We start from the raw sequence: 21,172 nt of genomic DNA on the forward strand, positions 1-21,172 counted from the left end.
GGTAATAGTAAAGAAAATTAATCTCCCCATTCTTTTTGTTCTTCTTCTTTTTTCTTTTAAATTGTCTTTGCCAGACACTATATCACAGGAAGTTTGCATTATTACTGACATAAAGGAAGATGCGATACAAGTGGGATTTCTCCTTAATGAAAAAATGAAGAATCATGTGAAAGTGAGTATTCTCAGCAACATTTAAAGACAATATATAAAAGTTGCTGTTGGTCAAGAACACTTTGTGTTCAACATGTTTAATATATCACCTCCTCTATTAGGTTTTATCACAGTTAAAATATCACAAGTTTTCTGTAATATTTCTTACATTCCTTTTGGGTGATTATATACATTTGTTTAATAAAGAAATAAATGATGGTCAGAAAACAGTGTGCAAAATGCTTTTTCTCTTCTGCAGTGTAGTACTTTATTTTTCTTTTTCCTTTGAATAATGAAGTATTAATTATTACTTATAAATCATGCAAATAATACCCTGGATTCTTCAGTGAACGATTTGTATGTCAGGTGTCACATGCAGTTTTAGCAATTCATTATTAACAAGTTTTAGTAATGAACTTTTAAAATAATTTCTATTTCTTTTTTCAGCATGTTAAAAATGTAGCAATCCTCCTTCAAAAAAATGACAATCTACAAAATATTTTGTTAGGACAGTACTACAACTTTATTTGCATAAAAGTAAGTATTACAGAAAGTAAATAATAGTTTATGGGGGAAGACGATTTACGTAATTTTAAAAACAATATTTTAGCCACATAGTATTACTTAAATGTTTCTTATAAATTTGTACTACCATATATGTTAACCAAATTGTCACATTTAGAGAAATGTGGAAAAATACAGCTTAAATTTGATACGATGCATTTTAGAGTAAAATCAGCTCTGTTGATCATTTTGGAAATATTTTGAGCTGATTTTTTTTCAAACTTGAAACAAGGCTATTATGAGCTTGAAACACTTCCAAGCTATTAGAAAAACTGCTTTTGCACTAGCAACAGTCATTGGGCACTGGAAATATGTATTCTGAATTCAGAATGTTTTGCACAACAGTAGCAGTTAGATCAGAGGTGGGTTTCTGCAGGTTCTGATCAGTTCTGGAGAACCATTAGCGGAAATTTTGAGTAGTTAGGATAACCGGTAGTAAAAATTCTGACCGGCCCTGCCCCAATCTATTCTCTACCTCGCAAGTCCCAGCTGATCAGGAGGAAATGGGGATTTTGCAGTAACCTCCCCCTGGAGTGGGGAAGGAATGGAGATCTTACAGTATCCTTCCTGCCATGCCCACTAAGCCACGCCCACCAAGCCATGCCATGTCCCCCAAGCCACACCCACAGAACTGGTAGTAAAAAATTTTGAAACCCAGCACTGAGTTAGATATAAAGTTTTCAAAATATATGCTTTCAGATTCAGAGGGTGTAAGTAATTCACCACTTATGGGAAGATATCAAATTTGTTAGCAATTTTAGCTTCTTCTTCTTTTTTTTTTTAGATAAGTTTGCACTTGGCTTATCTGGACAAATTTATTATGATACAAATTATTTATAGCTTTTAAAATAACTTTCTGAACAAATTGCTCTTAGAAAGACTATTATATCCTGTGCAGGTAGTGTTTTATGATGCTGAAGATATTTCATCCAGACCCATGATTCTACTATGAATGTTTTATTTTTTTGACCATGCAAATGACCTTAAGAAGATTGCATTTTATGTTTCTTTCCAGCTGTTCTGGTTCTATGGCTCTGAATGGCACAGAGAAAGGGAAAACAAGTGCATAATAATTTTTAAATAGTATAATAATTTATAATATAGTGATATATGGAGGGGTACAAAAGAGTACCAAAATTGCTTGGAAAAAGAGAAATTTAAATCTTAATAGTACCTTAAATTCAGTATAGGTATGTACATGATCTGATTTTAGCATATGTCATATTTCTAAAAGAAAAGGAGCATAATTTATCTCAGGTTTCTAAAATGAATCTTATTTCCTTTTTTGTTAGAATAAACTGCCTGGCTTTGAGGAAGTCTCACTGCTGGTAAACAAACTTGAAAACACAGGTGCTTCGGTTCTGTACCCTGTTGTTCTCATTTTGGTAGGTTAAAATGTTTCTTTCTTCAGCTTATAAAATATTTGAATAGTCTGGTGCAATACATTAATTATTATTACAGAATTATTGTGGTAACAAGTAAGAGAGCTTATGAAAAGGAAACCAAAATTATTCAACTAGTTATTTGGTTTTTTAATTTATTGCTCTTCCAGAAGAAAGTTTTCATTTTGTTGGATATTTTATTTGATTTCTTATTCCATACAAAAAGCAATGGTTTAAAATGCAGATGAACAAAATATAAAAGAACTGATATGATAAGATATGGGATTCAGTCATGCATGTTTGTTTAGAAATAGACTAATCTTTGTATTTATTTCCTGGTTAGCATGCTAACAATTGCAAGCAAAATGTACATGAGATTTCAGAGAAAAAATATTTGGTCAACTGTTAGATAGCAATCATCATCTTTCCCCATGTATCTATAGAAAATTAAACATTTCTGATAATTAATAATTTGAATGTATCTTTCCTTTGCAGGTAAACATGGGTACTTTAGAAAATACACCTTTTAACAGTGGAATTGAAAGTTTAACTATACTTGCAAAGGAAGTTAAAAAGAAAAATATTTTACTTTATGGTCTCTTTATACAGTATAAAAAGGTATGTGTTAAAATGAGTAGGGAAAAAATCTGTATCAGTTTTTTGTAACATGCAAGTAGTCTTCGGGTTATGACAGGAGTTGGGACTGGAATTTCCATTGCTAAACAATGCAATTGTAAAGCAAGAAATCCCATGACCACATCACTTAGCAATAGCAATCCTGGCAGTGGTTACCATCATAAACCCAAGTCCATGTGGGTCATTAAGTGGGCATCACATAAAGGCAGTGTATAAAAAGTTTGAAGTTCCTGGCAAGCAATCTGACAGAAGAGAGCTGTGAGTTGGTGCTAGGGAGCGTATATGTGTGTGTGTGTGCGCGCATGTGTTGGGAGAGAACAGGTGCCATAGGCATATTTTGGAAATGTGCCCAGAAGAGCCTGCTTTAGCTCAACAGACAGAAGCATTGTAATTTAACACCAGCTGTCTGCAATTAAAGTAAGATCGAATCTCGCCAGGCTCAAGGTTGACTCAGCCTTCCATCCTTTCTAAGGTAGGTAAATTGAGGACCCAGTTTGTGGGGGCAATAAACTGTCTTTGTATAAATATACAAAAGTATGAAGGCTATTGCTTAGCGTACTGTAAGCCGCCCTGAGTCTCCAGAGAAGAGCGGCATATAAATCAAATAAAAAAAAAAAAAAGAACTTTACCCATACTTCCTACCAGCTTGAAGCTTAAGCTTTTCTCTGCCTGTGATTGAGGTGGCCATTCTTACAAATAAAAAAGGAAGAAAAGAATAAGAAATATTGAAGTCCTAGACATATTATAGGAGAGAAGCAGGCAACGCAGAATTAGAAGAAGCAGGAGGTGAAAGTGTGATGAGTGATGGTGAAAACATTTAACAAGTAGAGACCTTGGAAAGCCTGGTAGTAGGGGTCTCAGGTGACCAGGAAGCTTGGCTTTAGTAACAGTCATATTAGCTATCACAATATTTTCAGTGATACAGCAGGAAATCAATAGCAGGGAGTGTGGCAGGATAGTTAGGAGGCTAGCAACTTGTCAGAACCCAGAGGGACTAAGAATCTTTCAGTTCCAAAGTCCTGAATTCTGATAGGAAAGGCCTACATGTACCCATAGAAGATCCCAGGAACTTGTCTTTCTTGATAGGTGACTTGTAGCAAAAAGTGAGTGACTTCAATTCACAACCAAATCTGGCCATATAAGAAACTTTTGGATAATGGGACATTAAGACATTAATGACGAAGTAAAAACAAAATGGGAGAGAAAAAAAGCTATAATATGTGGAACTATAGACAGTGATTTCTATAGAGTACAGACTTGTACAAAAGGACTTCCAAACTTCAGATACATGGATATAGAATAAAAAAAGAAAGAAATCTTGGATAATATAGAGTAATATATAGTAGATAGCATAGAACACTGTACATAAGTTTAATGTTAATAAGAAAATAGAGATCCAACAATTTTGAGAGTATTAAGAGATGTTTTATAGTTTTCATAATAAAAAATCCAGTCTTGTACCATCTCACAACCAGACCTGTAATATTCAAAGTTATCATTGCATATTGCAATTAGAAGGAGGATTACTCTAAACATAAAACAGCCTGGAATCAGTGGTGAAATCCAAATTTTTTTACTACCAGTTCTGTGGGCGTGGCTTGGTGGGCATGGCAGGGGAAGGATACTGCAAAAACCCCATTCACTCCCCACTCCAAGGAGAAGGATATTGCAAAATCCCCATTCCCACCCCACTCCAGGAGAAGGATACTGCAAAATCCCCATTCCCTCCCCACTCCAGGGGGAAGTATATTGCAAAATCCCCACTCCCTCCCCACTCCTGGCGGAAGGATATTGCAAAATTTCCATTCCCTTCCCACTCTGCGGCCAGCCAGAGTGGAAACTACTCCAAACTACTCAAAATTTCTGCTACCAGTTCTCCAGAACCTGTTAGAACCTGCTGGATTTCATCCCTGCCTGGAATCATTCAAAAACAAGAATCCTTGTGTAATTATATTACAAGTAAAGCGTACATGTAGAATACATGTGATTGGTGTGGTATGTCAGGGACCATCAATCTTGTGAAAAATAAACCTACATAGTTTATAGGTCTGGCTGTGATTTGTGGTTATTGAAAAATAAAGTGTCTCCTTACTGTAATTAGTTTGATTAACTTAATTGAAAAATGGTTTACCTGCCTTGAACTGTATAAAATGTATACTATTTCATAGCTATCTTTGATAAAGTATAATTATGAGCAAGTAAGTCAGTAAGTGAGATGACAGTGCATTGCTGAGTCATGTACAAGAATGATAAAAGTTATATAATTAGAATTTTGGGGTGGGTGGGTGGAATTATACTATCTTTCTGGTAAAAATCTCGACCAAAATGCAATTGCTCAAATATTTTGACCGTCAGTAAGTTTTCCTTTACAAACCCTCAAGCATAAATATCACATGTCTTCATCAGTCAACAGTGATTTTATTAATATAATTACAGTAACAGGTAATAGATCTTCATTTTGTCCTAATTTATAATTATAAATTTACTGCCCAAGTTCTAACATTTTATATTGACATAAGACATTCATTTACCTGCTCATGCATGCATCCTGACAATGCAGATGTTCAAAGCATTTTTCAGTGAACAAGAATAAAGTAAAATGTATTTAAATATTATACTTGATATATAAATAGTAGCCACCTTCTTTTCCAGAAATGACAAATTCCCAATAGAAGTTTGAAGTTCATATAAATTCTAGGCAACCTTCCCAAGAAATAAATACCAATGAATGCCATTAATTTCCTCAGTGTACAAAACTGTGACTGCAGCCATTATCTCTAATTTTATGACTGCTTATACCTGTATACAAGAATGATCTTTATTTCCTTTTTCCCAAATAGAATTTTATTCTAGAGTAAATATAATATTAATACAGACATATCTACATACTGATAGAGGCAGATGCAATGATGTAATATGCAATGCAAATTAAAGCCAATGTAGTATTCTGTGAAAATATATGTATTATGTATGTTATGGCCAACATACCTTCTCCAAAGATATGATATATTTTGTGCCTGCCAAATATAACAAGAACAACTACTGATAGAAGAGACTGGACAGCAATTTGTCTGAAATGGTATAGGTATCCTGCTTGAGCAGGTTGTAAGACTAGAAGAATTTTGAAAATTGCAATTAAAATCACTAGTCATGAACAGAGCAAAGAAATAAATTAATGGATATAACAAGATAAATTTGGGGAATGCTTTTGTTATATTTTACAGTTGGAAGAACAGTGTAGAGAAGCAGGAAGTTATAGTTGAATAGCTATTTTGCTTAGGAATAAGATCTCTGCTAAAGAATTGAATAATTAGCAATTTTGAAGAAAAATTCCCTAAGCATCCCATTATTTAATTCAGAGAGCTAGCATGTTTATATGGCAGAAATATCACAGTTCAATAAAAAGTATCTTGTCATTAATCCTTTCTTGCCTTTGTTTTAAAGGGTTTTTTTTAGTTTGTTTAGTATAATTTCCTTTTGTTTATTCATTGAAACTAATACTCTTAAGATTTTGGCAATGCTGAATAGTAATATAAATATAAACAAGATTTGTCAGTACATAATATTAAAAGCAAAAATTATTTTCTGTTTCCTGCTTCTTCTATTAATGGTTCTTCCCACAAACATCCATACATACTTCATGCCTTTGCATTCCTAATTGTTCTTAAATCAGGTTGCTTCTGATATATCTTGAAGTTCAAGCTGTCACCTAATGAAAAATGCAAAATATTCCAAAGGTAGTTGCTGTCAAAAAGCAAAGAAAGATGTTATCCCACTTCTGTCACCATATATGCAACATTGCTATCTACACTTTATACATTACATAGTGTGATTAAAAGAGGCATCTTTTCTTTCTGGATAGCACTAGGAAGTTTTTAAAAAGAGGTGATTTTATTTGTTCACCTGTTGGGGTTTTTTTTAGAATTATTAATACTGTTCAGAAAATAAATATTATTTAGGTGTTCAGGAAAAAATAATTTCTATGGCTTATAAGGATTATAATGTGAAATCACATTTCTAGCATACCTTAAGTGTAATAGTTCATCCTCATGTTTCCAATGAAAGGCTTAAATAGTAAATTTTTAACAAATCCATGAAAAATAGTGCTTTTGAAATTTGAGATTCTTGCCACTGAATTCCACCAGATATTCCAAGGTTTGTAGAAAAAAAGGTTAGGGTCTGATAATATGTGTACTTCAATCTTTAAATTGTAAAAAGATTCTTTTTGAAATAATGCTTCCATGCACATTTTTTTTCAAGCCAGCAGAGGGTAATAGCCTATGGTATAGAAAATGTAGAGCTTACATTGTTCCATATATTTCAGTATCTGATGCAGCATTTAGATGGACGGAAATAAATTGCATTTTAGTGCAGTCGTATATGTTTCCTCTGATTTAATAAGTTTTACTTTCAGGGATATGAGCATAATTTTTCAACTTTAGTAATTCAGTTTATTACTTGAGTGCTTATAACTTGAAGATCCTAAATATTTTTCTTTGGATTTTTACTAAGAAATTAAATTAGTTTAATTGTAATTGAAGTGAATCTTTTAAAATAAATAGAACTTAAGTTTATTTAAGTTCCAGAGATTCTTGTAGCTCTATTTTAAGTATCATTAAATTAAATCGAAGTCAATTTTGTCTTCCTACTGAATTTTAAAATGCATTAATCTTAAACTCAGACACCATATTCAACCACTGAAATAACTTTGGTTTAAAATTGTAAATTTAATTGATATTTCTTTGGGCTTTGGTTTGCTCAAATTTACAAAGAGCAATAGCTGCATTTCATAAGTAAAATAAAAACTTGAAGATCTTATAATTATAATTATTATTTTGTGATTTAACAAAACAAATCCTGCTGTCCTCCTTTTGAAAATTAATTTGAACCAACTAACAGGCAGATCTGCAATTTAGCTGAGAAGCCATGATGCATAGATTATGGATTAGTAGTTCTAGTAAGATGACTTCATTTAATCAGTGTATGTTTCTATTTAGAATTGATATTGTTCCTAAAGACAGATGAATGAATGTTCTGTGATAATATAAGTTTAAACTATGAAATTTAAATATATTCAGCTTGGGGAGAATCATTGTGGGCATGTAGGTGAGAAATATTAGATATATTTAAATATATGTTGCCACATTTTAATAAAAAACCACCAGTGTAGTTCCCAATGAAATCTAAATATAACAATGGATGGTGAAAATGATATGATTTTTAATACAATGTTTAGTTCCTATATAGCACTAAATAATCCATGTCCCATTAGGTCATTATTTCAGAGATGTTTGCTTATCTAAACAGAGACATAGAATGACCATGGGCGAGCAAAAAAATAGCAATGGGAGCTATCCGCTGGCTTTCCCATTAAGATTCCTTGTGGGAAGCTGCCAGAGAGCATCAGAAAAAATCCTTCCTCCCTCCCTTCCTTCCTCCCTTCCTTCCTTCCTTCCTTCCTTCCTTCCTTCCTTCCTTCCTTCCTTCCTTCCTTCCTCCCTCCCTCCCTCCCTCCCTCCCTCCCTCCCTCCCTCCCTCCCTCTCTTCTCAAATTCCTGCTGGCTTCCCAATTTATTTTACTTATGGGAAGCCAGGAAACCAACAGTAGTGCAAATCCAAGGCCAGCAGGTAAGTAAATGGCTGCTGCTAGCAGGGTGAGGAAGCAAGGGGATGTCTGGGTCACAAATACTATGGGTATGTGTGCCAGGTAGCGTGTGGGCTGGATATGGATGGATGGATAGTTATTTTTGCAGATTCAAACTTTGTAATGTGAATTTATACTAATGTTATTAGCAGGATTCCAATTCTTTTTTCAGATTTCATTTGCAGTTTATAATAGATGTTATAGTATTTGCTATATACATGTAAGAAAACATTAATTTAAATAATAACTATTACTGGTAATACAGTTCAGGGATATTTAATTAATTCCTGACCTGTATTAATAGCTTGATTAATATTAATATCAATGATTGATGAATAGTTCAATAACATCCAGTTATTGAACATAGAAAGAGAGATTGTAATTACTAGATCCTTCCTTCCTTGTTCAAGTTTTGGGTAATGAGTAACAATATTTCATATTTATAAGCTGGAATATAAAATGCCAGCAATAATTGTAGAAAGAAACAGCTGCTGGATGATTCTGTGCAATATTTAACATATTAAGAACAAATTATTTATGGCATGCTTCCTATTCTGATATATCTGATAATTTATTGTATATAAGTTTATTCACTACAAATGAGAAAATCTAGGCTCGAATAATTAGAAAAAATGTAGTTGTAGGTTGCAAACAGAATTTGGATTTCAGAAACAATTCTGTCTATGTCAATCTAAGAACATTCAAAATGCAGATCTGAAATACTGAACTAGGGATTTGCTTTCAAATATTGTTGTTGTGCAGCAATTTTTATATTTAAACTCTAGAAATGTATTTCACTCTTGAATAACTTTTCCTTTTCTTTCAGGAGAGTCTAAAGCTTCAAGAGACCATGGATTCAGCAGCTGCACTTATTACTGTATTAATAAGAGAACGAAATCCTGCATTTGTTGGTCAGCTTCTAGTAGCATGAAAAAATAATATTTTTTGTTATTCGTGTTTGAAAGTACAGATGTTTTTAACAATTAAAAACTAGGGTTTGTCACTAATATATTTAGCATGAAATACAAATATTTTAAATAAAATATATTTATAATAAATATAGAGGATTCAGTTGCACATTGCTTCAAGTGCCTTGAGCAGAGAGGAGGGTATGAAATAGGCTAAATAAAATACTTCTAAGAAGATAATCAAATTTAAATGACAATGAGCTGGTAAACCGAGAATTATTTTAAGTCTGGTTCTGTTGAACTCTAAAGGACTCTATGAAAAGTTACCGTATTTTTCGGAGTATAAGATACACCAGAGTATAAAATGCAACTTAGTTTTTGGGGAGGAAAATAGGATAAAAAAAATTTCTGCCTACCAGGTATTTATCTGCCTAGCGTTCTTAGCCTGTTCAGCTTCAGCACATTAGTTCGCTGATTTTGTGCACACATGGGTTGGGACTGAAATACAGCTTCTAAAACAAAGCTGATTGTCGGAGGTAGCAGCAATGAGAACAGCAGGCTAAGTGCAGTATATCGCTTCACTCACAAGCCCCTCATTGAGGCTAAAAAACAGCTTCAAAAGCACAGCTGATCGTCGGAGGGAGCTCCAGTGACTAAAGCAGGTGAAGTGCGGAAGGGGTAAGAGAAGGCAGGAGCTGTTCCTGATAGCCATTTTGGGCATCATGCATCGGGTTTTCAGCATGATGCCCAAACGCATCGCATTTTCCAGTGGCGATTGGCAGCAATGTGCTTTGGTAATCCACGCAGCCTAGAAGGGCTCTCAAATGGAGCATCTAGAGGCTGAAAATGCGACGCACGGTGCCCAAAATGGCTAAGCCATTGTCGGTGGCAATCTCTGCAGCAAGGAGGAGGACGTGCGGAGGCTGAAGGGTGTGGGCCAGGGAGTGGGTGGGAGTACATTCAGAGTACAAGATGCACCAAATTTTCAGCCTCTTTTAGGGAGGGAGAAGTACATCTTATACTCCAAAAAATACAGTATTTATTAAAATGTGTATCGCTGTTATTTTAGAGAAATACTGTATAATTGTATGCTCATAGTTTTGCTGTTTTGTGTAGGTAAGAAAAACAGGAAAAGTCCATGTGAAAAAGATGCACCAAATTTTCAGCCTCTTTTAGGGAGAGGGAAGTACATCTTATACTCCAAAAAATACGGTATTTATTAAAATGTGTATCGCTGTTATTTTAGAGAAATACTGTATAGTTGTATGCTCATAGTTTTGCTGTTTTGTGTAGGTAGGAAAAACAGGAAAAGTCCATGTGAAAAATATAAGTATTGTTACAACCTTTTTTTGCTTTATGTAGCCCCTACAATTGATTTCATTTTAACATATAATGGAGATAGATCAGCTTTCCCAAAATGTTTTCCCTCAGATATCCTGGATTTCAGTGTCCATAATATCTAAACCCTGTTGAGAATTTTAGAAATTGGAGAAGACTAAATTGAATTTGGTGAAAAACAATAGTAAAATCAATTGTATGGGCAAAATAAAACAAAGTATTTCAAATTACATTTATGAAATAAGTTATTATATCCTAATAACTACAGATAGGATTAAACACAATTACATCATCTCCAAATGAAATTCTGCCTCTTTTAGGAGAAATAGAAGTATTGCCACTATTATGGGTTTATTCATTTCATGAGCTGACTATAAATTTCCCAAGCTGAAAATAAAAGACTAATAAAAGACTAATCCAAGTAACTGTAAACAAGATTTACACATTCCACCACACTTAAGGTTTTTTTTATTGATTTTGGCCTAGCAAATTGCATCAGCCCAGCTGTTATGGTTTGTTTTTCATGGTTGTGGGTTTGACACTGCACATGAATGCATCATCTGTGAGTAATGTAACCAACACTTTGCATTGTCAAATATTGTGAACAGATAACTTATATCTGTACTGGCATGTGAGAAAGACCTCAGGAGATGGGATGAAAAAAATGCTGCCTAGGAAATGGTAAGATAAACTACAGCTGCGTAATAGGCAGAAAGAGACTCAGAGGCTTTCTTTCTCTCCTTAACAGGCTGTTAAGAAGGTGGTGGGATATTTGTACTTTCAAAGTTGCAACACTGTTAATGTAGCCTTACAGTAAAGTAGAATTGGCTCATGTCAATATTTTTACTGTCTGGTTTACTTAGGAAGGCTTACGGTATTTTAGGTAATCCCTTTTTTATGCAAAGACAGCTTATTTACTATCATATTTTTATCCAGCCTTTATTTTGTAACAAATTGAGGGAATATATAATATTCCTGCCTACTACAATCTCCACAACAATTCTGTAAAGTGGGTAGGACTGAGAGGCTGATTGGCCCAAAGCTACCAGCCTGACTTTTATGTCTGAAGGAAAACTAGATGATTTTTATGCCAACATCTTGACCACTGTACCACTTGTGTTCAGCAATAAATGGTAAACATTTAGATTGCATATTTATAGTTCTATGGTCTTGGTAGTAAGGACTGAAAGAGCTTAAATGTCTTTTAAAATGTTAATACATCGTTTATTTTCTATATGTTATTTTCAGAAAACATTAATACTAATTTAAGATGGTGCTATCTTAAGAAACCAACTTAAAGCCCATTTTAGTAGTTAGTTGTCTCTTAGTATTCATATGGAATAATTTGTATCCTAATACCCTTATGTATGCATGAACACACTCCAGTTGCATTTATGATCCTCAACTGCATGTTTTCATATAATTAATACACACACACACACATACACACATATACACACACTAAATAAGTTTGACTGATGTTAGATGAGCATTAAGCAGTTTTATATTTTTCTGTGTATATTCATGCAAAAAGTCTTTGAGGTTGAATAGACAATCATATACTGAGAAGTATATGATATGATTATATACTGATATAATCAATACTGAGAAGGTCATGCAAATTATTAAAAGCAAATTAATATGGTGAATGACTGCATAGACAGAGGATCTTTTGGGCTTGTTTTTCTATTTCTGTTCAATAATTATCTGAGTTCTTCATACCAGTGCGTACAATTGTTACTTTCATACGCGCCAAGCACCATCATAGGATGCCAATTAGAAAGAACAAGACTGTGGTTAAACTTTTCAAGGGAAGAAAAATAAAAAAAGAAGAAAGTCATATTTTTCTAAATATCAACATTAGAATATAAAAATGAGATATAGTGGTTAACAAAATAAATGATAAATTAAAGTTAATAATTTTGTACAAATGGACTTAGAAGCAAAGACTGTATAATTTTTGTATTTGCAGAATAGAAATAATCTTGTTAGGCTATCTTATAGGGCTGTTTGATTTCTGAAATAATGTATGAAGTGCTTTGACTACTAATTCAAAATAAAACCAATATTATCAACAGGATAATAATTGATTCTGCAGCATATATTTATTTCTTAATTGACTGGAGTATAAATTTTACAATCTTGAATCAGAATTATTGAAATGGTACATGTAGCGTCAAAAATATGTCTCTGCCAACTTTATTTCATTGCTAACAATAGTATGGTAAAGGGTCAAGAATCATTCTAAACTTACAGTACTTCAATCAGATCTGTTTTAAATTCATACAAAGCAATGCTGATGCATTTTAACAGATAAAATATGCTCTGTACTTCAACTGTCTTGATTTTCTACAATGGTGCAAATGAAGAGTTGGTGATTTGTAGAGGCAAAAGCTTTAAGCAACTCAGTTTAGGTTAACAGGGTTGGAAGGGACAATGTAGGTCATTTAGTCCAAACCCTCCCCACCGTCCAAGCAGGAGACCCTACAACATTTCTGACAGATGGCAGTCCAGTCTCTTTTGAAAACTTCCAGTGATGAAGCTCCCACAACTTCTGAAGGCATTAGTTCCATTGGTTGTTTGCTCTCGCTGTCAGAATTTATTTATTTTTTTAGATTGAATCTCTTCTTGATCAGTTTCCATCTATTATTCCTTGTCTGGCCTTCAGATGCTTTGGGAAACAGTTTGACCACCCTGTTCCCTGTGACCACCCCTCAAATATTGGAACACTGCTATCATGTCTCCCCTGGTCCTTCTGTTCACTAAACTAGCTATGCCCAATTCCTGTATCCAGTCCCCTAATTATCTTTTTTGTTCTTCTTTGCACCCTTTCTAGAGTCTCAACATCTTTTTTTAGTGTGGTGACAAAAACTGGATGCAGTATTCTAGTTGTGGTCTTACTAAGGCTTTATAGACTGGAATCAGTACCTCACCTGATCTTGATTGAATCCCTCTGTTAGTGCAATTTAGGATTGCATTGGCTTTTTTGGCTGCCCCCGCACACTGTTGACTCATATTTAATTGGTTGTCCACTAAGACTCAAAGATTCCTCTCAGAGTTACTGCTATTAACCCCAGTCTATATGTGTACTTTTTGTTTTTTCTTGCCTAAATGTAAGACTTTACTTTTTGATACATTGAATTTCATTTTGTTAGATAGGGCTGAGGGTTCAAGTCTGTCAAGATCCATCTGGATCTTTAGCCTATCATTTAAGGTATTGACTATTCCTGTCAGCTTAGTATGATCCACAAATTTGATAAATTCCCTTTTTGTTCTCTCATGTAAGTCGAGATCCAACCAAGAGTTTAGACAGACTCAACAAAGCAGCAGTTTGCCTGATGACTTTAAAAAAAAACATGATGATTGTGGTAAAAATATGTTTAGGATTATTGTATGGTTTGTTCCAGAGTTTGAGATCTTAGAGAACAGTACAAAAACATTTAATCCAAGCTTGCTGATTGAAAAATAATAATGGAATATGTATTTATATTTATTATTTTTAAAAATAACTCAAGGCAAAGAACATCTTTAATAAATCTTCCTCTTCCTGTTTTTCTCACAACAGCAACCCTATGAGATGAATTGGGCTGAGAGAAAATGACAGGCCCAAAATCACCTAATTAGCTTTGATGCCCAAGATAGGACTAGATAACTCAATGTCTTGGTTTCTGGCCTAATGCCTTAACCATTAAGCCAAACTGGAAATGACTAGAGAAGTTGCTTGGAAACATCTTCATGTCAAATTCTTGGGGAGAAATTCTGCTCTAATACACCTTGGTTCAAATTGAGGAAGAGGATGTACTTCCATACTATAATATAAGGAGCAGGAAACAAACAAATCTCTAAGCAAGCAATTTGTCAGTGCAATAGATAAAAGCAGCTATAGAAAAATCTTAGTATATCCCTCTGTGGACTATCTTGATAGACTTCTAACTGGTCTTTTAATTATATAGTGAAATTACTTGATTCTAATCTCATTTGTTGAAAATGTATGATTTGATATTTATCCTATCTTGAAATATATGGTTTGTTGAAATATATGGTTCGTTTTGTGTCTGTGATAAAATGCTATTCAAAAGTATTTCTTTTTTGCTTGTTTCAAAGATTGCTTTCTTGAATCACAATTTTTTGGTTGCTAGATTAACTTGATAGATGCCGACATGCAAAATAAATATCCTTTGTGGTGCTTTAGTTGATAATATTTTTCATGAATTTCTGCCTTTTGTATTTGTGTAATATAGTAAATCTAGCTGAAAGATCTATTTCATGGCCATCTTCTTGAAGCTTGATTGGTGCTGAACTTGCAAACATAAGAATAAATGTAGATGTATCTGATTTTGTTTTTCATGTTTTCATATATACATTCACTGAAAACATATTTTGATTTGATTCAAACTTTACTGCAAAAATGCAGCAAAAGCAATTAATTTTAGAATCTACTGATGAAAACTGTAGTTGGAAATTCTTTGTTTTGTTAGTGACTTATATTTTGTCCAGGGTATACAACCAAAACTCAACCTTTTGAGAACTACCAGAGAATAAGAGGATTGAATAATGATTACGGATGAATAAAAAAATGTACATTTGAATATGTTGATAAAAAATAAAAATAAAAAACTTTTTTTTAAAAAAAAAAGAGAACTACCATTTGAATTTTTAATTTTCAAACAAACTACATAGTACATGTGTCTTACAGATGCTTTCTGTCAATTTTGAACAAGGAATTATTGCTGTGATTACTTCCACACATGATTATTATTATGGCTAATTTTTAATCATTTGTCTCAAATAAATTATTCAAAATGCAGTGGCCTTGATTGAAAATATAGTTATATAGTTATACAGTTAAAAATAATTAGTACTGATTATCCTGTAAAATAAATAATGATTGTGGAGATTTTATGGAGAAATTAAACACTGAAATATTTGCAAAACAATAACGAGCAGTCTTTTAGAAATGTGTCAGGCATGAAAGACGTTGCTTTTTGAGGAGAGGTTTTTTTTTTTTTGCACTTTAAAAACTGATTCATACATTGTTGACCTCTGGAAATACAATGTTAAATAAGTTATTTGCTTCATCTTTGTGTAAATATTAATTTACATGGCGTCAAGGAAGTCCAACACTATGGCTTGTGGATTAATACTAAGCAGAATCTATTTAGAGTCTAAAATAAAATTGAATTTAGTTTTTGTAAGACTTAATTTACATTAGAAAGCTTTCTACTTAAGGGATTTGATTTTTTTTGCCACAAAAAAAGTAGACACCGTGCTTTTCACATTAATCAACTACTTTTAATTCCTGTTCATTGTAATTTGTTTCCCCATCTGTTCCTTTGAAATAGAAAGAAAATCTATTCCTTTAGGCTCGGCTCTTCCTGTCTTAATACTCTGTTGACACTTTTGTTGCTGCAGGCAGAAATAAGCACCCTGGTGTCCTCCAGATTTTTTTAACTCCCACAAATTTTTGCCATCTGCTGTGTTGCTTAAGTTTCTGGGAACTATTGTTCAGAATAATCTAAAATACACTGGATTACTTAACCTGGATTGCCAAAACTGTTAGCCATCAGTCTTAGTCCAAGTGGATCTATTTCACTTACTGTAGATGCTTGAATGTAAAGAGGGAGACAATTCTAAACATAGTTTCCTCCACTCACATTAAATTATTTCCCACAGGTCCTGCATTCTGATATGGATCCATATTTTGACCAAGTTTGTGAACTACAAATGGTTCAGAAAGAAAAAGAATAAACCCAGTTGTCTCAGCAGTGGGAACTATTTCTAATTTTTTGTTATTTATTTTTTTAAGAACAATTTTGCAAATTTTAGCCACGGGAGTGCTGAAAATTGCCCAAAGCCATCTTTTCTTGGGGAAAGATAAAAATGTTCTGGAAAAAAACCCCAAAACTCAATATTTGCAGGAATTAAAAAGTTGTAAATATATATCGGCCTGCTTGCAAAAGTTAGGTTTCTGCAATGTAACTGAGGAAAAGAAAATGAAAGCAATTAAATAAATTAGAAGTGTCCTAATCCTATCCAATTGGAGTCAAGAGAGCAAGTTAACACAGAACAATCATGGATTGTAAGACAATGAGTCAGAGTTGGGTGTGTTCATTTCCATTGTTGCTACAGGATGTGAAGTGAATCCAAGCATTGTTTAATCTGCATAACTGGAAAGGACTATCAATTCCACATGACACATGTTTATTATAATCAAAAAAGAAAATAAGTATATCAGGTAGTCCTTGGCTTGTGAACTTTCCATCAGATAATCAGCAGAGTGAGGTTTGTCAATTCCAAAATACCTGTGGAAATTTCCTTTGATTAATCTTGTTGACTTCTTATGATTTTATTTCAAAGATATCTGCAATTAAAAAATAAATAATTACAAAGCAAAGTGTCAATCAAGTATATATAAAGTATCTTTATTTACAAGAATAGGCATTCTTTAAACATTGAAATGTTGTTTGGAAACTTGTTCAACTGCCCTGAAAGAACAAAACTGAATTAGAAGATAAGAATCTCGATCATTTGCTTTCTAATTAAATGGAACGTTGTTTTGATCCATACCACTATCGCAGCTATTTTGTTAATAGACATCACATTTTGTGATAATTTTTACCAACTCAAAATATTGCTTACTTTTAAATCACATTTTTTTCAGGCACTAAATTCTGTACTTGCTATGATTACACTCAAAAATATTATTTATCTAGAGATTTAACATGTTTATTTAGCTCTATTGATGTCTTAAGAAATCTGGACAGCCCACCAACTGTTAGATATTTTTTTTGTTAGCCAAAGTAATATTTTTCTACTGGAGAAGTTTGTGCCAATTTTCACATAAGTTAAACCCTGATAGTGCAGATTTTTCTGTTGCAAATAAAATAGTATATGACACAAGAGTGATATTAATAGTGGTGGTTACAGTGGGGCTTTAGAAGAAATGAGACAGCTTGCTTTCCTTTAACAATAAGAAAATACTACCTAATAGTGGGAATGCCCTTTGATCTGAAACTTTGCCTCAATCCCCCCCCCCCCCAATTAGAAGAGTTAGTTCAAATAGGCTGGAGTCTAAATGAGGTAATTACTTGTTTGTTTCTGCTTGTTTCTATTTTATATTTTCCCTGATGACAGTAGTTTAACTGCCATTTGTTAGTTTGAGTTTGAGTTTGAGTTTATTAGATTTCTATACCGCCCTTCTCCCAGAGGACTCAGGGCGGTGTACAGCCATATTAAAACACATAGATATACAAAATTTAAAACCAATTAAAATCGAATATATAAAAATTTGGCCCACAAATTAAAACACACATACACCCATTATAAAATTCGTATTAGTTCAGCCCGGCTTGCTGGAACAGAAGGGTCTTCAAGGCCCTTGTTAGGACCAAGAGTTGCATCTTTATACACATGTCCTCAGGTTCTTGTCTGTGAACCTTCATCACTGCTGTAGGTACTTTTCTAGCATGAGTATACTCTTAATCACTGGTGGTATTAAGCCAGTTCTATCCAGTTGGGGAGAACCGGTAGCGGTGGCTGGGGGAGGTTCCATGCACCTGCCCGGACGTAATCATGTCCCATTTATCCATGTTTTTGACACTCTGTGCCACGTGGAAGGCCCTGCACATGCGCGTGCTCACATTTGCAAACCAGTAGCGAAGGTAAGTGAATACACCCCTGCTCTTGATTATTTCACTCAGTCTATTCCTCTAGACTGTTCATGCTGTACTGGAAAAGGAGGAGTATATACAACATCACTCATTCTTGATCATCTTTTCCAGAATGTTTTAAGCTTTCAGAGCATTCTGTCCTCAAATGGTCTTTGACCAATCCAACTTTCATGGTTTCTGTGCTTCTCTTGGCCAACTTTCCTTGTCGTAAGCCCACCCTGCTTGATTTTAAATGGTCCTTTTCCATGGTCTGGCACAATAATTCTTCCCTTGCCTCTTTGGATCAGGAACTGAGGCTGTTAGTCTTTGGCATCTTTCAGCTTTGCTTGGTGGGGCTCAGAGAGCAGATGGCACTTCTGCAGCCAGCAAACTACAGATGAAGAGCAGCTGGTGAAAAGGACAACCTACCATTACAGCAATTTGTTTATTGTTGTGCTACATGCATACCAGCTCTTAACTAAGTCAATCCATTCCTTCCTTGGATTGTTCAAAACCCATTTCCATGAAAATAAATGAACAGACCAATTTCAATGCAGTCCAGACTTCCACTAACTTTTTTCTAAATTTGCCATGAAAATAAGATTTAAAAAGGTTTAAAGGTTTAAATGTGGGTTTTATGTTTTGTTTTGTTTTTTCATATAGGCAAAAGAAAAGAGAGGAAGGAAACTTAACTGCAAAGGAGCTGGGAGTGGCTGCTTAACACCCGCTCAAGGAAATCATACTAAGCTTGAAAAAACAAACTTTTCCTAATGCCTTGAGTCAACAATGCAAAAGCTACCTTTTCCCTGTTGTCTGAAATCATAACAATCCCTCATTAATCCAGTGTGTGTTTTGTATAGCTTCATGCAAGCTGCCACCCAGAGACTCCAGCAACATTTCTACCTAGAAAGATTTAAAAACAAAGACAAGAATAATTGCATTTACTGCTCTTAATAAGTAAAACCGATTGGCAGTCAGTAGTTATCAGGCATATGATTTTCTTAGAGGAAAAAATTACATTAAAATAGAATTAAATAATAAATTAAGTGTAATTTTTCTAAAACTATCATGGATTATCTCATTTTGTGAGGAGTTAGTTTCTTCCATGGTTAACTTGAGCCAGATTCCTCAGGGCTATTGAAAAAAAGCAAGCCTGATTATGTAACAATTGCTTTTTTTGAGTTAACAAACTTCCAAATTAATAGTTTGAAATTCTTAGTAGCCTAGAACAGTCAAATCAATTAAGTGTTGAGTAATTTATATTAAACACCAAATTTGTTCTCCAAGCTAGTCCAGATTCTGCTTAACCATTCATTATAATAACTTTTCCCTTCAGTTATGCCTAATGCATAGGAATTTCAGAAAAATGTCCCCTCTAGGTGCCTAAAAGACAACATAATCGGTTTGCTATTGGTTGTTCCTAGGGCATTCTTCCTGCTTTACCATAGAGTCTATAGCCTTGGATTTCTTGATGATATTCCATCCAAGTGCTGACCAGACTCTCTTCTTAGTTTTTTAGGATCAGACAGTGTCAGATATGTAGCCATTATATGCTAAAACCAAGAAAAATTCCTTGGTACAAGTAATTCCTATAAGTCCATGGATGGAAACCAAACACCATTGTCTTCCAGGATATTCTAACTGCCATTTAAACTGCATCCCTGGCATTTTCTAAAAATCTATCAAATAGTAGCTTTATCTCACCAAATTACTTTTTATAATTTGTAAAGTGCTGCCACCTGCTGTAGACTTTTTGGTTCTAATATATCTTAATTCAATTAAAAAAATAGTAATAACTTGTAACATGACTGAAATTAGTTAGACTTGGAGAGGTCTCTTATCTCTTATCAGTAAAAAAAAATCTGGAACATTGAGTGCAACTCAACAGATGGTAATTCTGTTATGAATCACAATTGCCATCTCAGTAGGATTTATTTATTTTATTTTATTTATTTATTTAATATAATTTATATGCCACCCTATCTCCATAGGACTTAGGGCGGCTCATAACAAGTAAAAACAAAGCCAATAAAAGACATAAAATACATAAGTATACATACATAAAATACATAAATGTATAAATATATAGTTTAAACATATATTAAAACCCATTAAAATAATCAAAAAACCCCTCAGTCCAGGCTGGGTGATGTGAACAGCCATGTTTTTAATTCACGGCGGAAAGTGCGAAGGTCAGGAGCCAATCGAAGCCCCAGGGGGAGTTGATTCCAAAGAGTGGGTGCGCCCACAGAGAAATCTCTACCCTGGGGGCCGGCAGTCGACATTGTCTAGCCCATGGCACCCGTAGAAGGCCCTCCCTGTGAGAACGCACCGAGCGATGGGAAGCCCTTGCTGGCTGCAGATGGTCCGACAAGTATCCTGAGCCTAAACCATGTAGGGCTTTATAGGTCATCACCAGCACCTTGAATACACCTGCAGATACTGAGCACCTGAGGATACTCAGAAGAAGTTGAAATAATGAAATTCCCTCAGTATTTTATATCCATATGTGTCAAATCACAATTATTATACTAATAACTAGAACTAAGAAGTCTTGAGAAATTGTAGTTAAACTCTCACTTTGGTGAGACTAATTGAAAAGCTTATTTACTTTAAAATAAAATGTAAACAAATTTCCTATAAGTGGTAGGAATTCATTTTGCCATAAAATACCAGCACAGTAATACAGATAACATCTTATTCCCTTGATTTGCCTTCTATGACAGTCTTCTCTGTGTTTCCAATGAAAAGCACGATCTTTCTAGATCAGGGGTGTCAAACTCATGTCACAGCAGCGTGACGCATCAGGACTGCAGTCTGGGAGTTTGACATCCCTGTTCTAGATACTTTTAGTGATAAAGATATAATTTATAACACATAGGAACTTCTTTCTATTTCCTA

At 34.0% G+C, this 21,172-nt stretch overlaps 1 protein-coding gene across 2 annotated transcripts in view; it reads left to right on the forward strand.

Moving 5' to 3' along the window:
• CRPPA (CDP-L-ribitol pyrophosphorylase A) overlaps positions 1–12,705 on the forward strand; it is a 65,948-nt gene extending 53,243 nt beyond the window's left edge. The window contains exons 6-11 of one of the 2 annotated variants that reach the window (XM_034401836.3): positions 75–172; positions 598–687; positions 2,007–2,099; positions 2,592–2,714; positions 9,203–9,287; positions 10,401–12,705. In XM_034401836.3, coding sequence (XP_034257727.1) covers positions 75–172; positions 598–687; positions 2,007–2,099; positions 2,592–2,714; positions 9,203–9,287; positions 10,401–10,507 — 596 coding nt within the window. In that variant the 3' untranslated portion in view covers positions 10,508–12,705. Of the gene's footprint in view, positions 1–74; positions 173–597; positions 688–2,006; positions 2,100–2,591; positions 2,715–9,202; positions 9,437–10,400 lie in introns of those variants that run through there. The other variant, XM_034401837.3, reaches the window with a different exon arrangement.
• Positions 12,706–21,172: the final 8,467 nt, after the last annotated feature.

Source organism: Pantherophis guttatus, chromosome 4 (assembly GCF_059756535.1).
Source record: "Pantherophis guttatus breed Tessera chromosome 4, ASM5975653v1, whole genome shotgun sequence".
Classification (NCBI taxonomy): Eukaryota; Metazoa; Chordata; class Lepidosauria; order Squamata; family Colubridae; genus Pantherophis; species Pantherophis guttatus.